Source organism: Tetrahymena thermophila (assembly GCF_000189635.1).
Source record: "Tetrahymena thermophila SB210 genomic scaffold scf_8254688, whole genome shotgun sequence".
In the NCBI taxonomy this organism is placed as follows: Eukaryota; Ciliophora; class Oligohymenophorea; order Hymenostomatida; family Tetrahymenidae; genus Tetrahymena; species Tetrahymena thermophila.
The window spans coordinates 735702-758301 of record NW_002476454.1 but is presented as its reverse complement, the minus strand read 5'-3'; the positions used below and the strand labels follow the sequence as shown (position 1 = coordinate 758301).

The window sequence follows — 22600 nt, the reverse complement described above, 5'->3', positions numbered from 1 at the left end:
CCCAACCCCAACCCCAACCCCAACCCCAATCTATTTATTAATAAAAATAAAATAAAACTGAAATATCAATTATAAATAAATAAACAAATACATTTTAGAATTAACAAAATTATAAATATAAAATTAAAAATCAAAAGTAAAATAACTACAAATCCATTTTATAATTTTTTTGATCATTTTAAATTAATTAAAAGATTTAAATAAATTTAAATTTTTAAAAAAGTAGATCAGCAAAATTATATGTTCATTAATATTGTTAACTTAAAAACAAAGAACGTTAATTTTAATTTTGAAGTAGAGTAAAGCCAGACGTATTTTTTTTGTAAAGGACAAAGTAAGTTGAGAAGTTAAAATAAGTTGGGTATCAACATCAGAAATAAAAAATAATTATTAAAAATAGTTTAAAATAACTGATTTTTGTATTAGAAAAATGTTAATATCTCATATTAAGTTGCAATTATCCTAATTAAACTGCAATAAAAAATACTTATAATTTGTTAAGAAAAGAATGTCAAATTAAGTATACATATTTTATGTAGGTCTAAGTTTAATTAAAATATTTAACTAATTGTATTTGATGAAAAGATTTAATATTCTAGAAGAAGTGAACAGAGAGATAGATATATTATGAAATCAAAATATGGGATTTATCAAAAAAGAAATTTAAATAATTTACTTTATAAATTATATCAATTTGTATATGACATCACAAACTAAATAAAGGTTTATTATATTGCAAATTTTAAATTTTCAAAAAGATTACATTAATTTAAATCTATGATAAAAACTAAAGGTGAATTTTTAATTTTATAAATTTAATTTAATAGTGAGTGACTGATCTACCTCATATATTTATTTATTTATAAATTTTTGATTTGTATACGAAATGTGATTTATTTATAATTCTTCATTGAAAAACAAACAATAGAAAATAAATTTTTTTTTTGAGAAATTCTTTAATTAGATAGAAGAGGATTTATTAAATTAAATTATATTTTTTTCCTATTAAATGTATTAAGAACTATATAATATGAATATGCAGGTGTTAGACAATTAATTTAGTTTGGTAATTTAATTAATTATTGATTGATTTATTGATATATAGATAGATAGAATAGATAGTTGTTCAAGTGTTTAGAAGTAAATTATAGTGAGAGTAAAAAGTAATACAGGTTTTTTGCAGTAAATATTATTAAAATGATGGGATGAGAATGAATATGCATTTAATTTATTAAATATGGGTTAAAGGGTCTAATTAATTATAATTATTATTGTAAATTATTATTATATTTTCTTTAATTATTGATTATAGTGATTGCTTTATGTTGGTTGATGGTTATTTTTATTTATTTATTTATGAATGAATGAATTAAGAGTTAATAGATAGGTAGGTAGATCAGTATTGAAATTTTTGTTTAAGTGTATGTTCTTACTATACTTTTATTGGGTAGGTAAATCATTTTTCTAGTGTTTTAATTAATGTTTTTCAGTTATTTGCTCTTCTTTGTTATTGGTTTGTTGGTTTTAGTGAAGATGAAGAGGGAGAAGCACTTATTTATTGGATATCTGCACTAAATTTTCTTAAATTATTCAAGTTAGGATATTATCTCTCAAAACTTCTTGCAAGATTAAGCAAAAGAGTAGAAGCCTTAAGAATTTCTTCATTGTTTAAGCTTAGAATTTAGATAACTTGTTGTATAAGGGCAACAAGATTAAATTCATTGTACATTTATTAAAGGATTTTAAAAGAAACATAGATAATTGCTCCAGCAATAGTAGTTTGGTTATGGTTATTAATGATAGAATATTCATGTGATACCATTTTTGCAAGGTAAATACACATTTTACGGAAAAAAGTAAGATGTGTGTCAAGAAGGTGTTCTTCTAAATTTAATTTTTGGACTGTTACAGCCATAAAGTCAAGGATAGTGGGAGAACTTAAATCAAAATCTATAGAGGCCAATATTTCTTGTTCTCTTTACTTGATATCTGAAATAGACAATTTCTTGTGACCAATTTTTTCATAGAAGGTTTAGAGACGAAGAGGATATATTTCTTCATATTTGCAGGCAATAAACATGCTAGCAACACCAGTCAAATGTAAATCTTGAGGAGTTAACTATCTATTAATATTTAAAATATTAAAATTAAAACATGTTAAAAACCTAGAAAGGAAAAATTTTTATTTAGGAATTATCAGTATTATTAATTATTTTTTATTTATTTATTTAATTAATTAATTAAATAAGGTCGGGAAGGAAGGAAAGATTGAATGCAAAATAATAATAATTATTATCAAAAAGAATTGAAAAATTTTAAATTTCTTTATTGTGTTAATTTTTAATAAATTAGCGTTTTTATGCAAACTTTATGGAGGGAAATAATATTAAATGATCTAATTTAATCATTTAGAATTAGAAATGTGACGGATTTTAAAAATATTAGAATTTAATATGGGAAAAGTTATAGTGTTAATCAAATTAACTTTAAATCAGTAATCAACTTTGATATCAAAAAATATTTTTTTAAATTAATTTTAATTACCTTTAAGAGTTTTAGAAAAATGCGTCCATGTATTGTACTGCCAAGAAGAAGGTTTAATCACTCTAACCATAGCTTGTTGTAACCTCAATCATCCAGTCAATCATCTTTGCTCTTATTTCAGGAGTTATTGTGTGGTTTTGCAAGAAGTCACTTGGTGATTTTTAACTCTATGAATGTTATAAAAAAAAATGAATATAAATCTTAAGATTTTTAGATAATGATTTGGATTAATCCAATAATCAGATTTATAGATTTTTTCAAATTTTTTATATCATAAATAAGTAATCCATATGTCTTAAAAAGAGTATGATAATTAGCAAAATAGATAGAATACTGCTATTAAAAGATGATAGTGTTGTGTTGTGTTGTATTGTATTGATTTTCATATCCAAAGAAAATATTAATTAATTAATTAAAAAATTTAGTATCTATTTAATAATGGGTGAGACAAGCAAGCATATCAAGATTAAAAATTTAATTTGCAAATGAATGTGAATTTCAAAAATTGGGGAGAATTAATTGAATGCTGATATGTTTGTTAATAAGTAAATTAATAAATTAACAATAGAAAATAAGTCATCGGAAATACTTAAAAATGGAATTATTAAGTAGATAAATGAAATTAATTGTTTACATTAATCATAGAAGAAATTATTCTAGATGAGTAAGCTTCTTCGTTGGAAGCGCTCTTTAATAGAACTTAAATTTATTAAAATCTTTTGCTGGTAAAGTAGTCAGAAAAAGAATTGCACTCGGTTGTTCTTTAATCTTGCTACTATTACTGCTCAAAGTTTTATTTTTACTTCAAATTGCAATCATCTTCAATTTCCATACAATCAGCAGCAGATATTTCTTTTTGAGGATTGACAATATTAATTTAACAGTTCTTAGCTTTCTTACGGATGCACTCACCTCCACGGAAACCAGCAGCACTCTTTTAGGCTAAAGAATTGTTGTAGAACTTCTACTAAACTCCAGCGTGGCAGGCATTTTCATAAGATAAGAAGGTCTATTCAGAAGGCATAGATTATATTTCTACTTAGGAATTCATTTATATTAAAAGTGGATTTGTTTATTATTATATATTTGATGTTGTGGTAGTTTATGGTTGTTTGTTTGTTTTAATAGTTAATATATCAAATCCTTGTCAAAATGGAGAACGACAGACTGACTTTTTATATATTATATTATATTATTAATGTTTTTATTAGGTTTTAGTTTTTTTTTGATTTTTTATTAATAATTAATTATTATTTGAAGTAATCAAATTTCTATCTGTATTTTATATCTTAAATCAAATTATTAATTATGAATGTTAGTTAATAAATAAAAAGTTATGCAAATGATTGAATCTTTCCAGCCGTACATTATTATCTCAGATTATAAAGAAATTGCGGAATTTACTATTCATAATCAAATCCATTGTTCAAATTTTAATGAATGCAAGTATTTCCAAAACATGTTGTCTTCAAAATTTTGCTAAATTATTTATATAGAAAAATGTATAAAAATTAACAAGTGCTTAACACAACAAACTAAGGTTTAGCCTCAAAAATCTATTTCACATAAGAAATTGAATGCATTCAATATCACTCATTCCTTCTAAAAATATATTTTACATAAAGGTAGTAGAAATTAAAATAGATCTATTACATTTCGAAACATCAATTTTTTATTCAATAATTAATAAATGCCTAAAAATGGGTTTTTTAAAATTCGCGCATTTCGTTTATATTCCTTAAATTGAAGAAATTGTGACATTTTTAGCAAAGCACTGCTAATTTATTCACTTATACTACTGTTTTACAACTTTAATGCTGATTTTTATACACTTTTACGAGGTTTTTCTCTTCAATCGCAGAATTTCCATTGTTTTTTATATTGAAAACTCTAGCCTTAGAAAACAAAAATTTATTAAAATTATAAAGAGAAATATTTAAATTTTGTTTGAGCTTGGGGAAACAAATTTTAATGCTGAATAAACAACTCATATCTAAAGACTAATGCTTGTAATAAAATTTTTAATTTCCGATATTTTCTGTCTTTCTAATACCACAAAAATAAAGGTAATACTGTGGTTATTGATTTTATTTAAAATAGCTATATATTATTTTTAATATCCCTTTCTCATTTTTTGACATGCTTAAATATAGGTCGAAAAATAATTTATTTTAATTTGCTAAATTGAAAAATTACATTATATATTTAGAATAACATAACTTATTTAAATGCAATTATTTTTTATTTATAAATAATTATCAAATACTTAACATTCAAATATTATTTGGTATTTGCATCTTAATTTTTGAAATAATAAAAATTCATAAAATTTGATTCATTAAAGTGTTCATTCAAATTATTTAGTTATTTATTTGAATTATACATCAAAATAAAAAAAGATTCAAAATGTCTAGGATGTAAATTTAATTATTTAAAAAACATGTTCCATAATCTCTCACATACATAATAACAAAACTTACTTATTAAAATATAATTTAGACTTTATAATGTCAATCCATATTATAACATTCAAAAATATGATAATTAACTAGGTAATGAACAGATCCCTGATATTAAGTATTTTAACACAATTTAGGGAAAATAGATTAGGAATATTTTATTTTGGGGTGAATATTTGAAGAGCAGTGCGAATGTAATTAACATATATTTCAATGAGAAGCCTTTTGAGAATTTAACAGAAATATTTGAATGTATATGTATGTTTTTATTTATTTGTCTGTTTGATAATTGATATATAATTAAGAATTATTTCCCCACACAATAGAGAATACTGTATTTGTCTTTTGAAAAATGGTATATAAATAACTTGGGATGTCTATAATCAAATATTTTTTAAATAGAATATATTAATATTATATTAAATGGTGCAATTTATTATAAATAATAGAATTAGGTCATTCAGAAGCAAATTTTAGAAAAACGGAATTATTATTACGAGTATTAGATTTGTATTTTAGTGTGAAATTTCAAATAAAAGTATTATATGATTTATTTTTACTGAATAAACTAGAGTAAAATTTATAAAATACAAATTTACACTTTTTGATAAGATATAAAAACAAACAAACACACATATCCTTTATGCACATTATATATTTATCATCAAAAAATCAATTATTTTAAATTCTATTACATTTGAAATCTTCATTAACCTGCTTATTGTAACATTCAAATTCTTCTCTTTTCAAATCATAAGGAAATACTTATCAGTTTGAATTGCTTATAATTCGTTTTACTTAAATTGTTTTGAATCATTTTAATTTGCCTTAGTTAAGCAAAAGACTTATTTCAGACCAAAAATAGTTAGCTTAATTTAGTTATTGGTAATTTTGAGCCTACCTCTACATGTTTAGGTTCAGCATTTCATGCCCATATTGGTTAATGTTGTAAAAGTTGAATAACTTAAGAATTTAAGTCATATCCATTCGAATTGTTCATAAACTACCTTATGTATAGCTACTATAACCAAATTTAGTTGTGAAAACTAATAGATGCGATTTTAAAATCCATAGAAAACGAAAAAGTTGTCATCAAAATAAGTTTATGGAAGGAAAAAGTATTTAATAAGTATAGTGAATGTAAAAAAATCAATTCATATAAAATTTATTTTACAAAATTGAAAATGACTAAATGGTTGGTATTGTTACAAACAAAATTTAGATTGTTAAATTTTTATAATAATTCAAAAATTTGCAAAAATTTGATTTTAGAACGTTTGTAAAGATAGATTAACTATTTTGTTTTCATAAATAGTTTCAACTAATTATTAATTCAAAACATATGAATCCAATATATACTTACACTATTTGTTTGTTTCTGTGAGAAATTTACCTTTTTCTATATCTATTTTTTATAATATGAATAAATATACAGATTGTAGATACTAAGATTCCAAGCAGTGGTCTCACATTATTTCGAAAATTAGATTATCAATTTTTAGTTGCTTATATATAGGTAGAAAAATAATTTATATTAATTTGCTAAATACAAAAAATTGCATTATATACTTAGAATGAAATAATTTATTTAAATGTAATTAGTTTTTGTTTTCAAATAATTATCAAATACTTGACATTCAAATATTAGTTAGTATTCTTAGCTTGTTTTTGATAAGAAAAAAATTTACAAAATTTGATTCATTAAATTGTTTATTCAAATTATTTACTTTAATTGTTTATCAAAAATCAAAATGTCTACTTACATCAAGTATTTATTTATGCGAATTTCGCTTTTTTTCTATTACCACTTTTATAATGAGAATACTAACAGAAATTTTGAACACTAAAAGTCAAATGTAACAAACAAATTAAGTTCAATTTTTTTTACATTTATAAAATATGAAACAAATATTAGATTACTAGCAGTCAAATACAATACGAATTAATTTTGCGTAAATGCATTTCAAGTAGTGTACATTCTATAAATATTAAAAATAGATATTGGTTATTTGAATTTTAATATCATCATTTGATTCAGTAGATATTTAAATTGGGGTCTCTTTTTTTCTTTTAAAAATACATAAATTTGAATTAAATATTTCTGGTGTTATTCAATGTTATATTTTATAACTTTCATGATTTTAGTTAGTTATTTATAAAACAAATCCATTTATAACTGGAGGGAAAAAAAAATCCTCTATTATATAAATAGTAATACTATTATATGTTGATATATGAAAATAACTATTTATTTATAAACAAACGAAAATATAAAAAATTTAGTTGATTAATATTTGTAAGTTATCTCAGAAATACTAACTTAACCTTTAATTTGATAGAGTAATCGAGCTTAAAAATTATTTCATTGAATTATTTGGGGAAGTCTTATTTATTTTTATAGAAAACAAAATATTATCTAATTTAAATAACTATCAAATTTCAGTAATGAAATAGTTATTAAAAAGTATTTAAAATATCAGATATAGATATATATATCAATTTAAATTTTGATTAGATAGTCATAATATTTAAATAGGAGTAAAAACTAAGCAGATATTATAAATCAATTCAGCAAATATTTATATTTAATAAATAAATCCTCATTATAAATTATAACTCACTTCATCTAAGCTTTAAACAAATATTCGATGAAACAAAAAAATATACAAAAAATAAATATTTGTGTGATTGATATTCAAATAAAAAAAGTTTAATTTAAATAAAAATGCTAAATTTCTGCATTCGAAATTGAAAATCGAATTAAAATAGAAAATAACTAAATTACTTTTATTAAATTATTTTACATTTATAAAAATTAATAAAATTTTCAGTTTTCTATTTTTCTATCTCAACTTACTTATGATTAATTTTTCTTTTTTATTTTTTAATTCGAAATTAAAGATCAAATTAAAATAGAAAACAACTCATTAATTAACTAGCTAACTAACTAAATAACTTGTTATTATTTAATGAGATTCATTATCTATTTATTTCTATTTTTTTAAAAAAAATCTTTTCTTTTTTTATTTAAAATTTAGATCTGAGATATAAATTTGTTTTAATATAAAAAGCTAACTTCTTTCATTTAATTTTTTTTAAATGGGTTTTAACTAATACTTGAAATGTTAGTAGTCATTATTTAAATTTGATTTAACATTAATACCAGTTTCATTAATTAAATCAAATTTATAAACAATTTAAGTACAATTAAAGATTCAAGGGTTGAGCAAGAAGAAGAGGAATTCTTTATTTAAACATCTTCCTTATAAGGTTAATAGTTGGTATTGACAAGTTATAATTTTGATGTATTTTACCTCTCTAAATCAAGAGTATATTCTTAGAATTCAAAATATATACTTTACTTTTCATTAAATTTTTTTATTTTGGTTCTGAATGCCTCATTCTTTCAGGTTTTACATTTCTTTAAGATAATTATTCTAACTTTCTATCTAAATATTTTATTCATTTATTTTTTTTACTAAATTTTCAATATTCTCTTTTTTTATGTATGCCAATCTAATATAACTTTTAAATATCTTTTGATGAATTCGTTTGCATAATATACTCTATCCAAATTTGTCTTTTTCATGTAAATATATATTTATATCTTCATATGGATTTTATTTTTTAATTGGCATCAAATTGGTTTTTTTTATTTATGAAAAGTAATTAATAATAATAGCTGATAGATCTTTTACAGTTTCTGTGCTATCACCATAAATTTAAATTTAATCAACTTATAATTATAGCTTTTATACTTGTATTTCTATTTATCTTAATTTGGTCCACCAATTATATTTTTATTATTAAATAATCAGATTACTTTAAATATTTTACAGCTTTATCAAGGTCTTTAATTTCATAATATAGCATTCCTAATTGTACATAGCCCATAGTAAAATATGGATTTATTTAAGATTCTGAGTTTTCTTTATAAATATTTATTATTACCAAGAAAGTCTTAAGCCTCTTTAAATTTCCTAATGAAATAGCTTAATTAAGTAAATCTTTTAGATGATCCATCATTAAATTTTTATGTTTTTTTATCTATTTCTTCATTTTGATATTTAATTAATGAACTATATTAACTAAAAAATTCTTTTTTTAATCTAATAATAATCTTTTTTTTCAATTATTTTTATTCATGTTAGAATATTTTTTATTTCAAAATGTATTTTTTCTAATACCCTAATAAAATAAGTATATTAAAATATTTTTATTATCATCCTAACTAAACCATCATATCTTTTTAATATCTAAAACTACTATTTAAATTAAAATAATTCATTAAAAATAAATTACCCAAAATAAATAGTAATTAATAGAAAACAAATTCCTGATCAATTTTTAGGATTTATTAAAAAAAACAAAGTGAATTATTCAAAAATTTTTAAAGGTTTAAATTATTTGTATATATTTTTCAAGCATAATATTTAATTATTAAAATTTTACTTTTTTTGCGCGAAAAACAATTAATTTTAAAATTGATGAAAATTTGAAAATTTCGAAGATTTAACAAAGATAATCAAATAAAATTAACTTTTAGTTAGTGAAATTTAACATATTCTAAAAAAGATTTTATCTAGTAAATCGTTTTTATAATGTTCAAAGAAGATAAAAGCAAGTCAAAAGTACACTCTGAGTTTTAAGTAGAATTAGTGGTCTATTTAGACGAAGAAGATTAAATCAAAGAGGTTTTTGAGTTAAATATTGGTAACAATGTGGTCGGTAGTAGTTCTAAAGATTCTACCATAGTTATCAATAAACCAGAAATAGAAAAAAAACATTTTTAAATAGAAATAGAATATGATTAAAAGATGAACACGTTATTATGCCAAATTTAATCTTTAAAGAGTGAGCATGGAACTTAAAAAAAGCTAAAAGATGGTAATTTTACTGGATTTCTTCCAGGAAAGTGGAATCCTATTGGAGATCTTAGCAAAGAGTATGCGTTTTATATAGCTAAGAAATACAAAGCTCTTGTTAGAAAGGTTGCTAAAAATATTAAATCAAGTAGATCTATAGAAGCATCTTCAAATTAAAATTCAAATCCTAATCCTATAAACAAAATCAATTTCTTAAAATCCTTAGATAACTTAGATGCTGGTGAAATAAATAAAGAAAATAATTAGATGGAAACAAAAAGTGATATAGTTGTATAAAATAACATATCTGCGTAAGATAATTCTGCCACTAAACCAAAGATGTTTGGAAAAAATTTTAAGCCAAAAAACTCTTCAATAGATGCAAATAAGAATCTTCATAGTAAATTTAAAACTCCTACAGTATCAACAGAGAAATAGCCTGATGTAGCTTAAAGTAAGCTTCTTAATTAACATAAATATTTATCTAAATAATTTATTTTATTAAAGAAATGGAAGTAGAAAAGACTGATAAAAAAAATTCTGACAAAAAAAATGAAAATAAATTAGATTCTGGACCAATAGTAACATTAAAAGTACCAAGTAGTCCCTAGGTGAAAAGCTCAAAATCAAAAGAAACAGATTAAAATAAATCAAAGTTAAAAGAAACTAAGTAAGCTAATCAAGTAGCAGAAGCAAAATAAACTGATGAAACAAATGCAAAGTAAAACAATGAGGCACAAGGAAAATAAAAAGGTAAAAGTAGAAAAAATTAAAATAAAAAAAAAGACTCTTCAGATTTGGATCTCAGCTTAGATTTAAGTTTAGATATGAGTGATGAAGACAAAAAATAAAAAAACGCAAAGCAATAAATGATAGATGAGAAAGAAGTAATCAAAATTGCAAGTACAGATGACGAAGATGAAGAAGATAGGGCTTTATAAAAAAAGCAAGCAAACAAAAATTAAATGAATAAAGAAGTTGAATCAACCACTAAGGCTGATACAAAAACCACTGCAAAGAGTAGCAATAAAGAAAAATAACCAAATAAAAGAAATACATCTAAAGACAATAAATAATAATCAGATGACGAAAAGTAGTAAAAAACAAGCTTACTCAACAAGAAGAGAAAAGCTGATGAAAATAAAGAATCAAAATTAATGGACATTGAGGAGGAATAAGAGCATGCTGAAAATTCAAAAAAAGATATTTAAACTAAATCAATCAAAGAAAATGCTTAGAAGAAGGGAAGTCTAAAACCCACCCTAGCATAAAATGCTGTAGGAATTAAAAAGAGAAAAACAGATGAAGCTGATGAAGAAAAAGATAATAAAAAGGTTTAAGCCACAACTGTCATGAAAGATGAAACATAAAAAATGAAAGACAAAAAAGAAGAAAAGTAAAAAGATAAAAAATAAAATGATAATGATAATGTTATGGAAGATGAAAATCAACTAAAGAAAAATTTAAAAAATAAGTAGATGGCTTAGGCTAAATAAAAAGATGATAACAATCAAAAACCAAAAAAAGAAATGAGTAAAATAGAAAGTTCTAAAGAATAAAAAAAAGGAAGCAAAGAAGTAACTACAAAATCTGCAAAAACCTCATTAGCTGCTACTAAAAAAGCAGACAAGAAAAAATAAGTCTTGAAAAATTAAGAAAAAAGAAACAGTTTAGTTAAGTAAAATATAGAAAATGAGTAAGAAGACAGTGAGGATGAGTTGTCTTATGTAATTAACTCAGACGGAGAAGAAGAATTTGTTTTAAAAGGAAATAAAAATTCAATAAAATCTGCTATAAAACCTTCAAACAAAAAATTTAATGTAATTTTTTCTAACTGTATGCTAGATGAGACAGATGTTTAAAACAAATTAAGTAAACTTGGTGCTCGTATAATGAAGTCTATTTAATAACCATTTAATATATTAATTATGGATTAATTTACAAGAAGAGCAAAAACATTAGTTGCCTTGAACAAAGGGGCTAAAATTATTTCAAGCCAATGGGCTCTTGACTGTGTATGCTAGGAGCATTTAATCGAAGATATTGATAAATATGAAATCAAAGTCGATAAAGCTTTCTGTAAAAAACATAAATTTGATCTGAAAGAGGTCTAATAAAGATATCAAAATTAGAATAAACCAATATTCTAAGATGTTAAATTTATACTTCCAGATGATGAAAACTACGCTAATATAGCAAAAGATGATTTAGAATATATTATAATGACAGCAGGAGGTACTATCGTAACAGAAGAAGAGTGTGATGAAATTGAAGATAAATCAAACATAAAAGTGATATTTGATAATGAAAAAAGTGATGAGTCTCACACTACACCAGAAAAGAATTCATCGAAATCAAAATTATCAGATAGTAAAAAGAAAAATCAAGATGAAACTAGAATAAAATTATAATACTCATATAAAAAAAATAATTTTGACTGTGTTTTGATTGAGTCTATTTTCAACTCTTGCCTCCATCAAAAGGTCTGCAATTGGAATGATTACTAAGTTTGAAAGAGTTTAAACTAAAAAACAAAATAATCGTAATAAAAAATATGTAATTTAATAAATGTTCATAATATTTATAAATAAATAAATAATTAATTTAAGTTGATTTCCTATTAATTTAATAATCCAAATTCATTTCCACAAAAATTTTAGTAAATTAAGCAAATAAATTTTAATTCCAATTTTACAAAATTAAACTTTAGAAATAAATTGTTTTTATTTAAGTTAATTTTAGAATTATTTAAAAATTAAATATGTATCTATCTATACATTTATTAATATAATGCAAGTTTTTTGTAATTAGTCTTACTTATTTAGGTTTTAAATGCATTTTATTTCTTTTTCAAATTTAAATATTAAATAATCAAATTTTATTTAGTTGCTTCAGAAATGTTAAAAAATATATATATATTGTGGATTAATAAAAGTATGAATTTTCAAAAACAAAATTAGTAGCAATAAAAAAATATTTTCTCTGATAAATGTAAAATATTTTCTATCATGTAAACATTTTGTTAATAAAATAAAATATAACTTGGATAAAATCAATAGATCTAAATTTAATGAAATTTTTGATTATTATGTTTTAATGGAAATATTATAAAGTGGAATTGTGAGAATAATTTTTTGTTTCTAAATTCTTGCTATTTTTAGGTTGTAGAGAGGGATGAGTTCTTAGTAAAATAGGGATATATGTGCGGAATTAGTGAACTTTAAAACTTTGAGTGCAATTTTTTTAAATTTACAAAAATTACTGCATCGTGTACAGATTATTGTCATGCATTTATATAGTTCAAACAAAAATTTAATTGAATTTTATTTATAAATATTTATTTAGTGATTCTCTTTTTATTTTATATTTTTATGTATTTTTTACACTTTAAAATATCTAATGATCTTAAAATAAATACTTTTTTATTTTTTATCATAAAATTTTAGATTAATATAAGTAAAATATAACACTCATTTTAACTTTAAATATTAAACAAAACTTTTATATCTTTCTATAAAATCCAACCCATTCCTTACCTCAACAAAAACCCTAACTCAAGGGATTCCCTCATTAAGTTTGGGATTTTTAATAAAATAAATATTTGTTTACATTCAAAAAAACACTTCTTTCTCAAATATTTTTAAATTGTTTCAAGTATTTTAGTGTGCAATTTTAAACATTTCATAAATTTTATATTGTGCCCATATTTAAAAGTTTTATACCCAATTTTATATTTATGAGTAAGTGCAATACTTAATTATAATTTTAGAATATATAGCTTTTCAAAGTAAATTGACTAATTTGTACGATTGAAGTAAATGAACTACCTTTTTTTAGCACTGATTAAATTATTTATATATAAAATTTATATTTATATTTAGGAATTAAATAGATTTTATATGAGAAAAAAATAGTTGATATAGAAAATATAAATAATAAAAATTAATTATATTAATAAGAATAATTTTATAATATATAATGAGCATTAAATTTTAGGATTAATTTAATGATTAAGTATGAAGCTGAAGGTATTTATTTAATTATTATATTGGTTTTAAATATGAGTTCTTTATTATTTTATTTTTTTAGTTCTGAAATAATAAATAAAATTCTATCAGTTATTATTGATGAGTTTACTGAATTTTTTTAAGATATTTGTTTGGAAGCCTTTATAGTCGATTTCAAAATCATTATAGTCTATATAAATTACAGAGTAGCCTATTTGCTTTAAGTACAATTCATTTAATTAATTAAATCCAGAGATTGTATTTTCAACACCATCGATCATTCTATTTTTTTCGAGTATCTTTTATTTTTAAATAAATTTTATTCATAAATACATTAAATAAACTTTTGTTTTGAGATAAATAATAATTAATTACCTATATAGCAATCTTCTTTTAAGGAAGCACATAATCAGCAAAGAATGGATAGAAGACAACATTCTTTTATACTTAATTACTAATTGAGAATAAGATTTCACCAGTATATTTTTTTAAATGAGATTCATTGATAAAATAACTATAAATTTAAGAATGGATTATCTTTCTTAATAGATTCTCTTTATTATAGACGAATTGCTCTGTCAAGAAATCTCTTTTTCTTTACATATTTATTTTATTTTCTGCTATAACGCTTGTCTTTTATTTTTCAATCTCAAAAAGTGTATTAGAAACCTAAAAGGAGTTGCTAATGATTTCATAAATGAAATTATGCTAATCATATGCGTTGTCTATTTAAATTTATAAAAGAAAATTAAGAATTTAAAAATCTTTTTAAATAATTATTTACCAAATGGAAGGTTCTGAGTTGGGAGACTTTGCACTTCTTACTCTATTTATTTGATATATTTAGAAGGAGCTTTATCTTTATAATTTTAATCCTTATTAAAGAAATCTTCCATAAAGAATTTCATTTTTAGAACTTTGTTGCTAAGTTCTGGACTCAACCATGACTATCCTTTTTTAATCTTTCCATAAGCTTCTATCATAATTAAGCTTTCAAGGAAAGAAGGAATCATACAAAAATGATCAAAAACTTCAATTAATTTATCTTGCTTAACTAATAACTTGATGGAATGAATGTACCTTTACATTTTAAAGAAAAATTTAATTTTTAATAATTTTCAATGTCTTTAATTAATTACTCTTCATCTGGTTCACTTAAGTATAAGTTCTAAGCAACACATTCAATGGTGTTGATGAAATTTCTTAAGAGGATAGTCTAATTAAATTAAATACGAGAATTATATGTGATAGTCTTTACATACTTGAGTTATTAGAGATTAGATTATAATTCTATTATTTTGTATCCTTGCTATTTTTTGAAATCTTCATCTTTAAGTTTTTCTTAATTTACACTTTCATCTACATTTTCTCCATTCTTTTTTAATTCATCATCATCTTCTTTAGCATCAGCGATTACTTCATTTGCTTCTTCTATCTATAAATTTAAAAAATATTAGCTAACATATATACATTTTAAATATTACTGCCAAAAGATCCATTTCACTATCTTCTTAAGCTATGATTTCATCTTCTTCTTTATCAACAGGTGATGGTATTTTGTGCAGTAATTTAGTGAAGAATCCTGAAGCAACTTGTTAATTTATATAATCTCTAAGACACTATTGTATGTCTTTTTGTAATTAATTCCATTAATTAACCATAGTATCACTAAAATCAACTTTTCTTGAATAAAAATCCTATTTATATTAACATTCATACATTAAATTTTAATTTTGAATATATATTAATTACTTCAGATTATTTAATTATGCTAGGATAGTTGAGTTCATTATAAGACTTATACTTTTATAGTAAGATGTGATAAGCATTAATTTCATTTTCTTCATTGAATTTCTTTGTGTTAAATATGAGAGATCTAAGCAAACTCTTCATAGAAATGAAGGATTCGTCAATGTAATATTTATATGCATATTGATATTTTGTCATGTAAGAAAATAATCTGAAGTCAAACTTAAAATCACTAATTTCTCTGCTCATGATTTAGTTTCCTATTAAGATGAGAATCTTTCCAACTAATTCTCTTTCGTTTGTTTAAACAATAGATCTTAAGATAGCAAGAGCTTTTTACTAATGTGACTATATTATTTTAAATTAACTTAAAATAAATTTATTTCTAAACAAAAATAATTACTCCTCTATCATTTTTGAAATAGCTGAATTTTCCTAGTTGTGTTTCAGTATCAAATTTAAGCTCCAAACTTTTGATAAATAAGCATTAAAGTTAAAGAATAATTATTTCTACTTGATTAAGTTGAATGTTTACATCCTTACAAGTGCCTTTTTGTAACTAATTTTTAAATCTTAAGGTAATATTTTGAGTACATCTGGGTTAAAGACCTTATCCAAATGAATTAGGTAGTAGTTTTCGCAGTTACTTTCAAAAGTGTTTAGCTTTTCGATGTACTATAAATTTATTTTGATAAATTATTTATTTTTTAGTAACTAAAACAAAGAAAAATTACTATTTCTGAAATTATCCTAATAGTTTCATCACTAATCCTGGAATTGAATTCTTCAGGAACTAATAAAAGCTTGAGATTGCTCAAGACAAGCATATATTGTGTGAATTGAACAAAATCAAGTTTTTCAAAATACAAGTTTTTAACTTAATCAGGCTAAGCAAACAATTCTTTATTTTCATTGAAGTAATCAAGGAATTAAAGAGTTAAAGGAACAGACAATCTATTAAATTTAATAGCTAATTATATTATTTTATAATGTTAAAAATGATTATATTCTTTGAAGCTCTCACTGCATTTAGTCAATGTATATAAAACTAATAGACGATCTGCCTAACTGATATCTTCCATATACTCAAGTAGAGTAAAATTTTAGCTCACATTCAAATTAAAATTATTCTAAATAATTCTCACTCTAATTTCATTTTTTACGCGGTCTATAATATTACTTCTGCTTACTTTGGGAATAACTTATACAAGTTGCTAATCTTCAAATTAGAGGTAGTTATTCTTAATGTAATTTTAAATTAAATCAATATTGTCAGACTTCATCGAACGTTCTAGATCTATTTTAATAGGTTCTTATCCTTCAAAGAATTTCATCCATTTTGGCTTCATAGATTAGCTAAAGGCTACTTTGCTTGCTGCATCAGCAGTGGCTTAAGTGCAAAATCCCTTTCTTCCTATTCTTAATAAATTTCTAATCATTTTTGCTAATTTATTGATTGTTTTAATTTTATTTGATATATGAAATATCTACTTATTATTAATTGCTTAATATGAAGATTCTAAATTTTATATTTACTTCTATTAAGTCTCTTTGTATCTTTTTTATTCAAATACAGACAGATACAATCAATTAGTACATAAATAAGTGTTTATTTTATATTTTTATCTCTTCATTTATTTTGATAGGCTCATAATAGCCTTTAAATTTTAAATAGTCAACTCATTAGAAATAATCACTTATTTAATCTAGCATATAAAAAAAATTTTATTTATAAATGATTAATGATGTTTTTAGAATCATATTCATTCTAGTAAAAGAGCTATCTATAATTCTTACAAATAAAAACACTTTCTTTAATTAAAACTCCTTTCCAAATAATTATCTGCTCGAAATTAAAATTATTTTTATTAATTATAATAATATAAGTTAGTTATTAAATTTCATTCTTCTCAAAAATATGTCCACTTTATAATTATCATTAATATTAAGAAAATCTCAATTTAAAAAATATCCAAGTTTAAAAAATATTTATATATTAAAGACAGACATACATATACTATAAGTTTAATTCAATTTAAGTACACTAAAAAAATACAAAATATAATAAAATTTTTTAAATTGCTCAAATCATATTTTTTTATAATTTCTTGAATTATAGTGAAAGATTAAATATCTTTATATAGTATTTGAGTATTGAGATACATAAAATATTCTTTTTTATTATTATATAGAATTTTTAATCGGTATTATATTCTTGTTACAATTTTAATTTTATTTTCTCAAAAATTATGAGAGATATAATTTTAGATAACAATTCATATTTTTATTTTATTAATTTAGAAAAATTAATGTAATTAATTTTAATCGTTTTTAAATTTATATTTAGTTTTAACAGTTATTAATTTAATTTTATCAAAATTGTATTTAATATAAGGAATTTATTATATTAAATAACCTATTTTTTTGTTTATCTAATAATAAGATAAATTGTTAAAGATAATATAATAGTTATTGATATTTTATTTAATTAAATTTTAAAGATTAATATGTAAATTCAAAAGAAAAATAATTTTAATAATATTAAATAATAGGTATGTATGATTCAATTTTAACAAAACTTCAAAAAATAAATTCTATTTTTTTATTACAAAAAATTGTATGAACGAAAATCAAACTAATTAATTTTTGATATTTTTAATATTCTATTTAATTATTATAAAATGGGAATAAAAATTTAATGGAAGGGTGTTTGCTTTGATTAGTGATTAAATTAAAAGACCTATTTTATAAAGTTATTTTTGATATTGCTTTATAATAAATCAGTGCTAGTTTGTTTTGATTATAATGTCTATTTTCCTAACACTGAAAAAGAAATTAATGCTGATATATATATCTTTAAAACTTGTGAATAACATTTATTGTGTGATTAACTAACTCAATTAATTACTGTTGTAATTTAATAAAAAGCAATAACACTAAATAATTATAATAGAGTTAAAACAAAAGACAATTATATTGTTTTTTAAATTAAATTGTACTTTAGGCAAAATAATTTTAGCAATCCAAGCAAAGCTTATACAATATAAAAAAGAAATTTGGAGATTATAAACATCATATTTTCATTAGCTAATTGATAAAAGATAGTTTCCTATCTAAATTTAAGCTATTGCCTTTATTAGAAATTATCATTGAAAAGAGACTAAATTATCATTTTTTCTAAATAGAATAGTAAAAAATATCAAATAAATAATGAAAGGTGGTGTTTACCAAAAACAATACAGAGAAACTGATGATTCATTCTTTTACGACGATTTTTATAATCCACAAGAATTTTGGATTAAATTAAATGATGGTGATAAACCTGATGAAGATTAAATTATTTTTTAAGGTAGACTCTATTAAAAAGCAGGAAAGCATAAGAAATGGACAGCCTATCACTTTGAGTTGTATTCTGATAAATTAATAAGATTTGATTTAACACAGCTAAAAACGAACAATGCGGATGCTAAAAAGGACCAAGCAGCCATGTAAGCAAAGAATCCAGATGCAAATAATTAAACTCAAACTCCAAATAGCAACTAATCAATATAATAACCAAACTAACCAGAAGAAGGGGTAGTTGCAGAATATATACCTATAAATTCCTGCTTTTTAAAGAAAATAAAGTATTCAGATAATTCGTACAGCAATTACAAATATGGTATAAGATTGTAGAGGGGAGAGCACAAAAGTGAGCTATTTACAGAAAACTCTGACACTTTTAATAAGTGGCATGACGAAATAAAAAGATTTTGTATTCTACCTAAATTTACAAAGAAATATAAATGCCTAACAAAGCTTAAAATATAAACTTTAATGCCTAATTCGACATAATTCTTCAAATGTTTTAGGTATTTGCATTAGATTTTTACCACAAAATTAAGCATAATCTAAAGAAAATAATTAACTAATTAGCAAAAATTCTATTTAAAATAAATTTGATATTTGATTAAAAAATGTTATTATAATTTGGGTATTTCATTTTAAACAAACAAACAAACAAACCATAGAAAGAAAATAATAAATAAAAAGAAAGAAAGAAAGAAAGAAAGAAAGCCAATAATTTTATAAAAATTGATTTTTAATTAGAAAATAAATATTTATTTATTATGAATTAATTAGATATAGCGACTCCAGTCAGTATTGTGTTAGAGTGGTAGAAAAATATTCTCTTTCGGATTCTAATAAATAAGCCTTATTAAAAGAAATATAAATTTTACGAAAATTGGATAATCCTTTCCTTTGCAGGCTATATGAAATATATGAAGATGAAAATAATATTTATTTAATTACTGAACTTTTTTAAGGCAAAGATATGAAATCAAAACTTAGTGACTGTTTAATTTTAGACGAAAAGACTATTTCAGAAATTATGTGTATTTATTTATTTATTTAATTATTTATTATTTTTTTCTTAAAGCTTAATTTAATTTTTATTTAGAAGAATTTGTTCATATTATTTGTTACAAATAAATAGGGAGATTGCTGTAAGGATTACACCATATGCATTCAAAAGGAATCTTTCATAGAGATATAAAGTTGGAAAACATTCAATTTAGAAATTCACAAAATATCACTGATGTATGCTTAACTAATTTTTATATGGCAGATTTTGTAGATCCAAAAGGCAAATAAACATATAAAAAATGTGGCACTGCTGGTTTTATAGCTCCTGAGATATTTAAATCTAAACATTATGATTAAAAAATAGATATTTTCTCTTTAGGAATAGTTTTTTACATTTTGATGTTTGGGAAGATGCCTTTTGATGCTCCCACAGTTGACTAAATATTATAGCTAAATGAATAATGTGAGATTGATTTTACTTCAAATGATTGTGCTATAAAATGCACATCATCTGCTATTGACCTTTTAAAAAAAATGTTAAATAAAGATCCTAGCTAAAGGTAATACTTAGATTTACATAATTTTAGATAAATATATTTATTGTCTTTTTATTATATATTTTCTTTAATAAAATTATATTTTTTAAAGGGCAAACGCTTTTTAACTGATTAACCACACTTGGTTTATTAACATGAAGAATAGAGGAGAAGATGGAAGAATGAGAAATAATTTTTATGGAATGCCTACATTATCAACAATTTAAGAAAGGTCAAGTGAAATAGTTGAAGTTAGTAGTAGATAAGATTTATTTTATAGAAGAGGTGAAAACGGTCCGAATAATTCTAGTAGAATATATGAGGAAAATAATAATGGATTTGAAACTTTAAATTAAAAAATGAGAACCCTAAATAGTAATATATTTTCAAAAGTTCCTTCTAAATACAGGCATGACATGGCTATGTCGAAGCTTCTTTGAAAATGAAAAATTAAGATAAATTTAAACCAACCAAACCAAACGTTCTTAATTAAAGTAAAAATACATCTTATATAAAAATGAACTAAAATCTTACTAAATATATTCAATTAAAAAGAAAGTAAAGCTAGAATTACAAAAATAAAATAAATTATAATTCATACTAACTTTAATTATTAATAAATAAAAAACTAACAATCTTCAGTAAACAAAATTAACTAAACTAAACAAATACTAATTTTGAAAACTCCAAAACAATTTTTAAAAATAATAAATTTATAGATAAATTTAAACAAAAAAAATATATTAATATTAATTATTTAAGCAATAATAATGCACTTATGGAATCTCATATGTTATATACCTAATTATAATCTAATCTTTATGTAAGTAGCCCATCTATTAATTATTTATTCTAAATTTCATTTATATATTTTTAAATAAACAAACAATAAGATGGATTAATTTGTTTAAAATATAAATTAAATATATTTTTTTCAAATTTATTTTAGTTATATAAAAGAAAATTTTCTCGTATTCAGATTTAAAGATTATTAATAAGATTTTTTTATCTTTATCGAAAGAATTTTAAGTAGTTTTTTATAAAAATCTGATAGTAAAAATATCTTTTTATTTCTTTTATCAAAGGATATCTTAAATTGTGGAATTCTTATTTTTAAATTAGTAAATAAAATGATTGATAAATTTATCCACCCAACTAAAATATATTATTTTGAAGTTAATGCTTTATTTCTCTAAAATAACTATCTTTTCATATTTTTTTCTATTAAATATAAAACAAATACAAATTGTCTAGGTATTTTTTTTATCAGTTTATTTTTTTTAAATTTAGAAATGTTTGATTTGAATATTTTATACTAACAAAATACAAATCTGAAATAAGCTACTTTTAATTAATTAATGAATGAATTATTTAAAAATTAAATTAAATAAACTACCACTTAAATTTAATTAGATTTTTTTTAAATCTTGATTGCTATTTAAATAAATAGAAATAATTTAAAACTAAACACACATAATTTATATATTGTGATAATAATTAATAATCAAAGTATGAAAATTAATTTAAAAATTAGATTTTTAAGATGTCTGTTTTTTAAATATTTTATTTATTTGTTGTAGTTTTTAGATTAGTAGTATAATTAAATAATTAGTTAAGTTATTTGAATTGAGTTAAGTTTATAATAGGCTTAACTTATTTATAAATTCACTAGTTTTTGACATTCAATAAAATGTTTATGACGAAATAATAAATTACGTAAACAGATTAATTGAAATTCATAAATTTAATGGAATTTCAATTATTTAAAGTGGGGTTTCATATTTTTTGGATACTTTTATGTGTGATCATCATTAAATTTTATGCAAAATTTAGCAGAAAATAAAATGTAAGAATATTTTAATTAATACATAAATTTTAATACGGATTGCAGCTTAAATTTGATATGTTTTAAATATTCAAAATTGTTTTATTATTAAATGAGAACAAATATATTATTTAAAATGTCAGCAAATAATGACGAAGTGTACGTTCTTTTAAATGAAAATGCTTGAAATAAGATTAATTTGGTGAATTTAATTGATGAGAAATCGTTTATTTTGTAATTTAAATGTTTTGTTTTTATATAATATGAC

General features: G+C 21.6%; 5 protein-coding genes across 5 annotated transcripts; 2 read left to right on the top strand and 3 right to left on the bottom strand. All coding sequences in view use genetic code 6, as the record gives it.

Moving 5' to 3' along the window:
- Positions 1–1486: 1486 nt before the first annotated feature.
- TTHERM_00293270 (amine-terminal domain cyclin) lies at positions 1487–3595 on the bottom strand (the record flags this gene model as incomplete). Its single annotated transcript, XM_001013059.3, has 3 exons — positions 1487–2123; positions 2545–2711; positions 3179–3595. The coding sequence occupies 3 exons, from the start codon at positions 3593–3595 to the stop codon at positions 1487–1489; spliced, it is 1221 nt and encodes a 406-aa protein (XP_001013059.1).
- A 4806-nt stretch (positions 3596–8401) lies between these two features.
- On the bottom strand, positions 8402–8890 carry TTHERM_000293269 (hypothetical protein; the record flags this gene model as incomplete). The annotated part of the gene is made up of 1 exon (XM_012796917.1): positions 8402–8890. The coding sequence occupies one exon, from the start codon at positions 8888–8890 to the stop codon at positions 8402–8404; it is 489 nt and encodes a 162-aa protein (XP_012652371.1).
- A 714-nt stretch (positions 8891–9604) lies between these two features.
- On the top strand, positions 9605–12381 carry TTHERM_00293290 (hypothetical protein; the record flags this gene model as incomplete). Its single annotated transcript, XM_001013061.3, has 2 exons — positions 9605–10322; positions 10376–12381. 2 exons carry the CDS (start codon positions 9605–9607, stop codon positions 12379–12381), a joined length of 2724 nt encoding a protein of 907 aa, XP_001013061.1.
- Positions 12382–13744: 1363 nt separating this feature from the next.
- Positions 13745–17141, bottom strand: TTHERM_00293300 (hypothetical protein). The gene is made up of 9 exons (XM_001013062.2): positions 16359–17141; positions 16160–16299; positions 16028–16094; positions 15628–15972; positions 15360–15572; positions 15015–15310; positions 14660–14955; positions 14251–14600; positions 13745–14174 (listed from the first exon to the last, which is right to left on the bottom strand). The coding sequence occupies exons 1-9, from the start codon at positions 17061–17063 to the stop codon at positions 13983–13985; spliced, it is 2604 nt and encodes an 867-aa protein (XP_001013062.2). The 5' UTR covers positions 17064–17141; the 3' UTR covers positions 13745–13982.
- Positions 17142–18834: 1693 nt separating this feature from the next.
- TTHERM_00293310 (Serine/Threonine kinase domain protein) lies at positions 18835–20947 on the top strand (the record flags this gene model as incomplete). Its single annotated transcript, XM_001013063.2, has 4 exons — positions 18835–19475; positions 19747–20000; positions 20102–20531; positions 20620–20947. 4 exons carry the CDS (start codon positions 18835–18837, stop codon positions 20945–20947), a joined length of 1653 nt encoding a protein of 550 aa, XP_001013063.2.
- Between the last annotated feature and the right edge of the window lie 1653 nt (positions 20948–22600).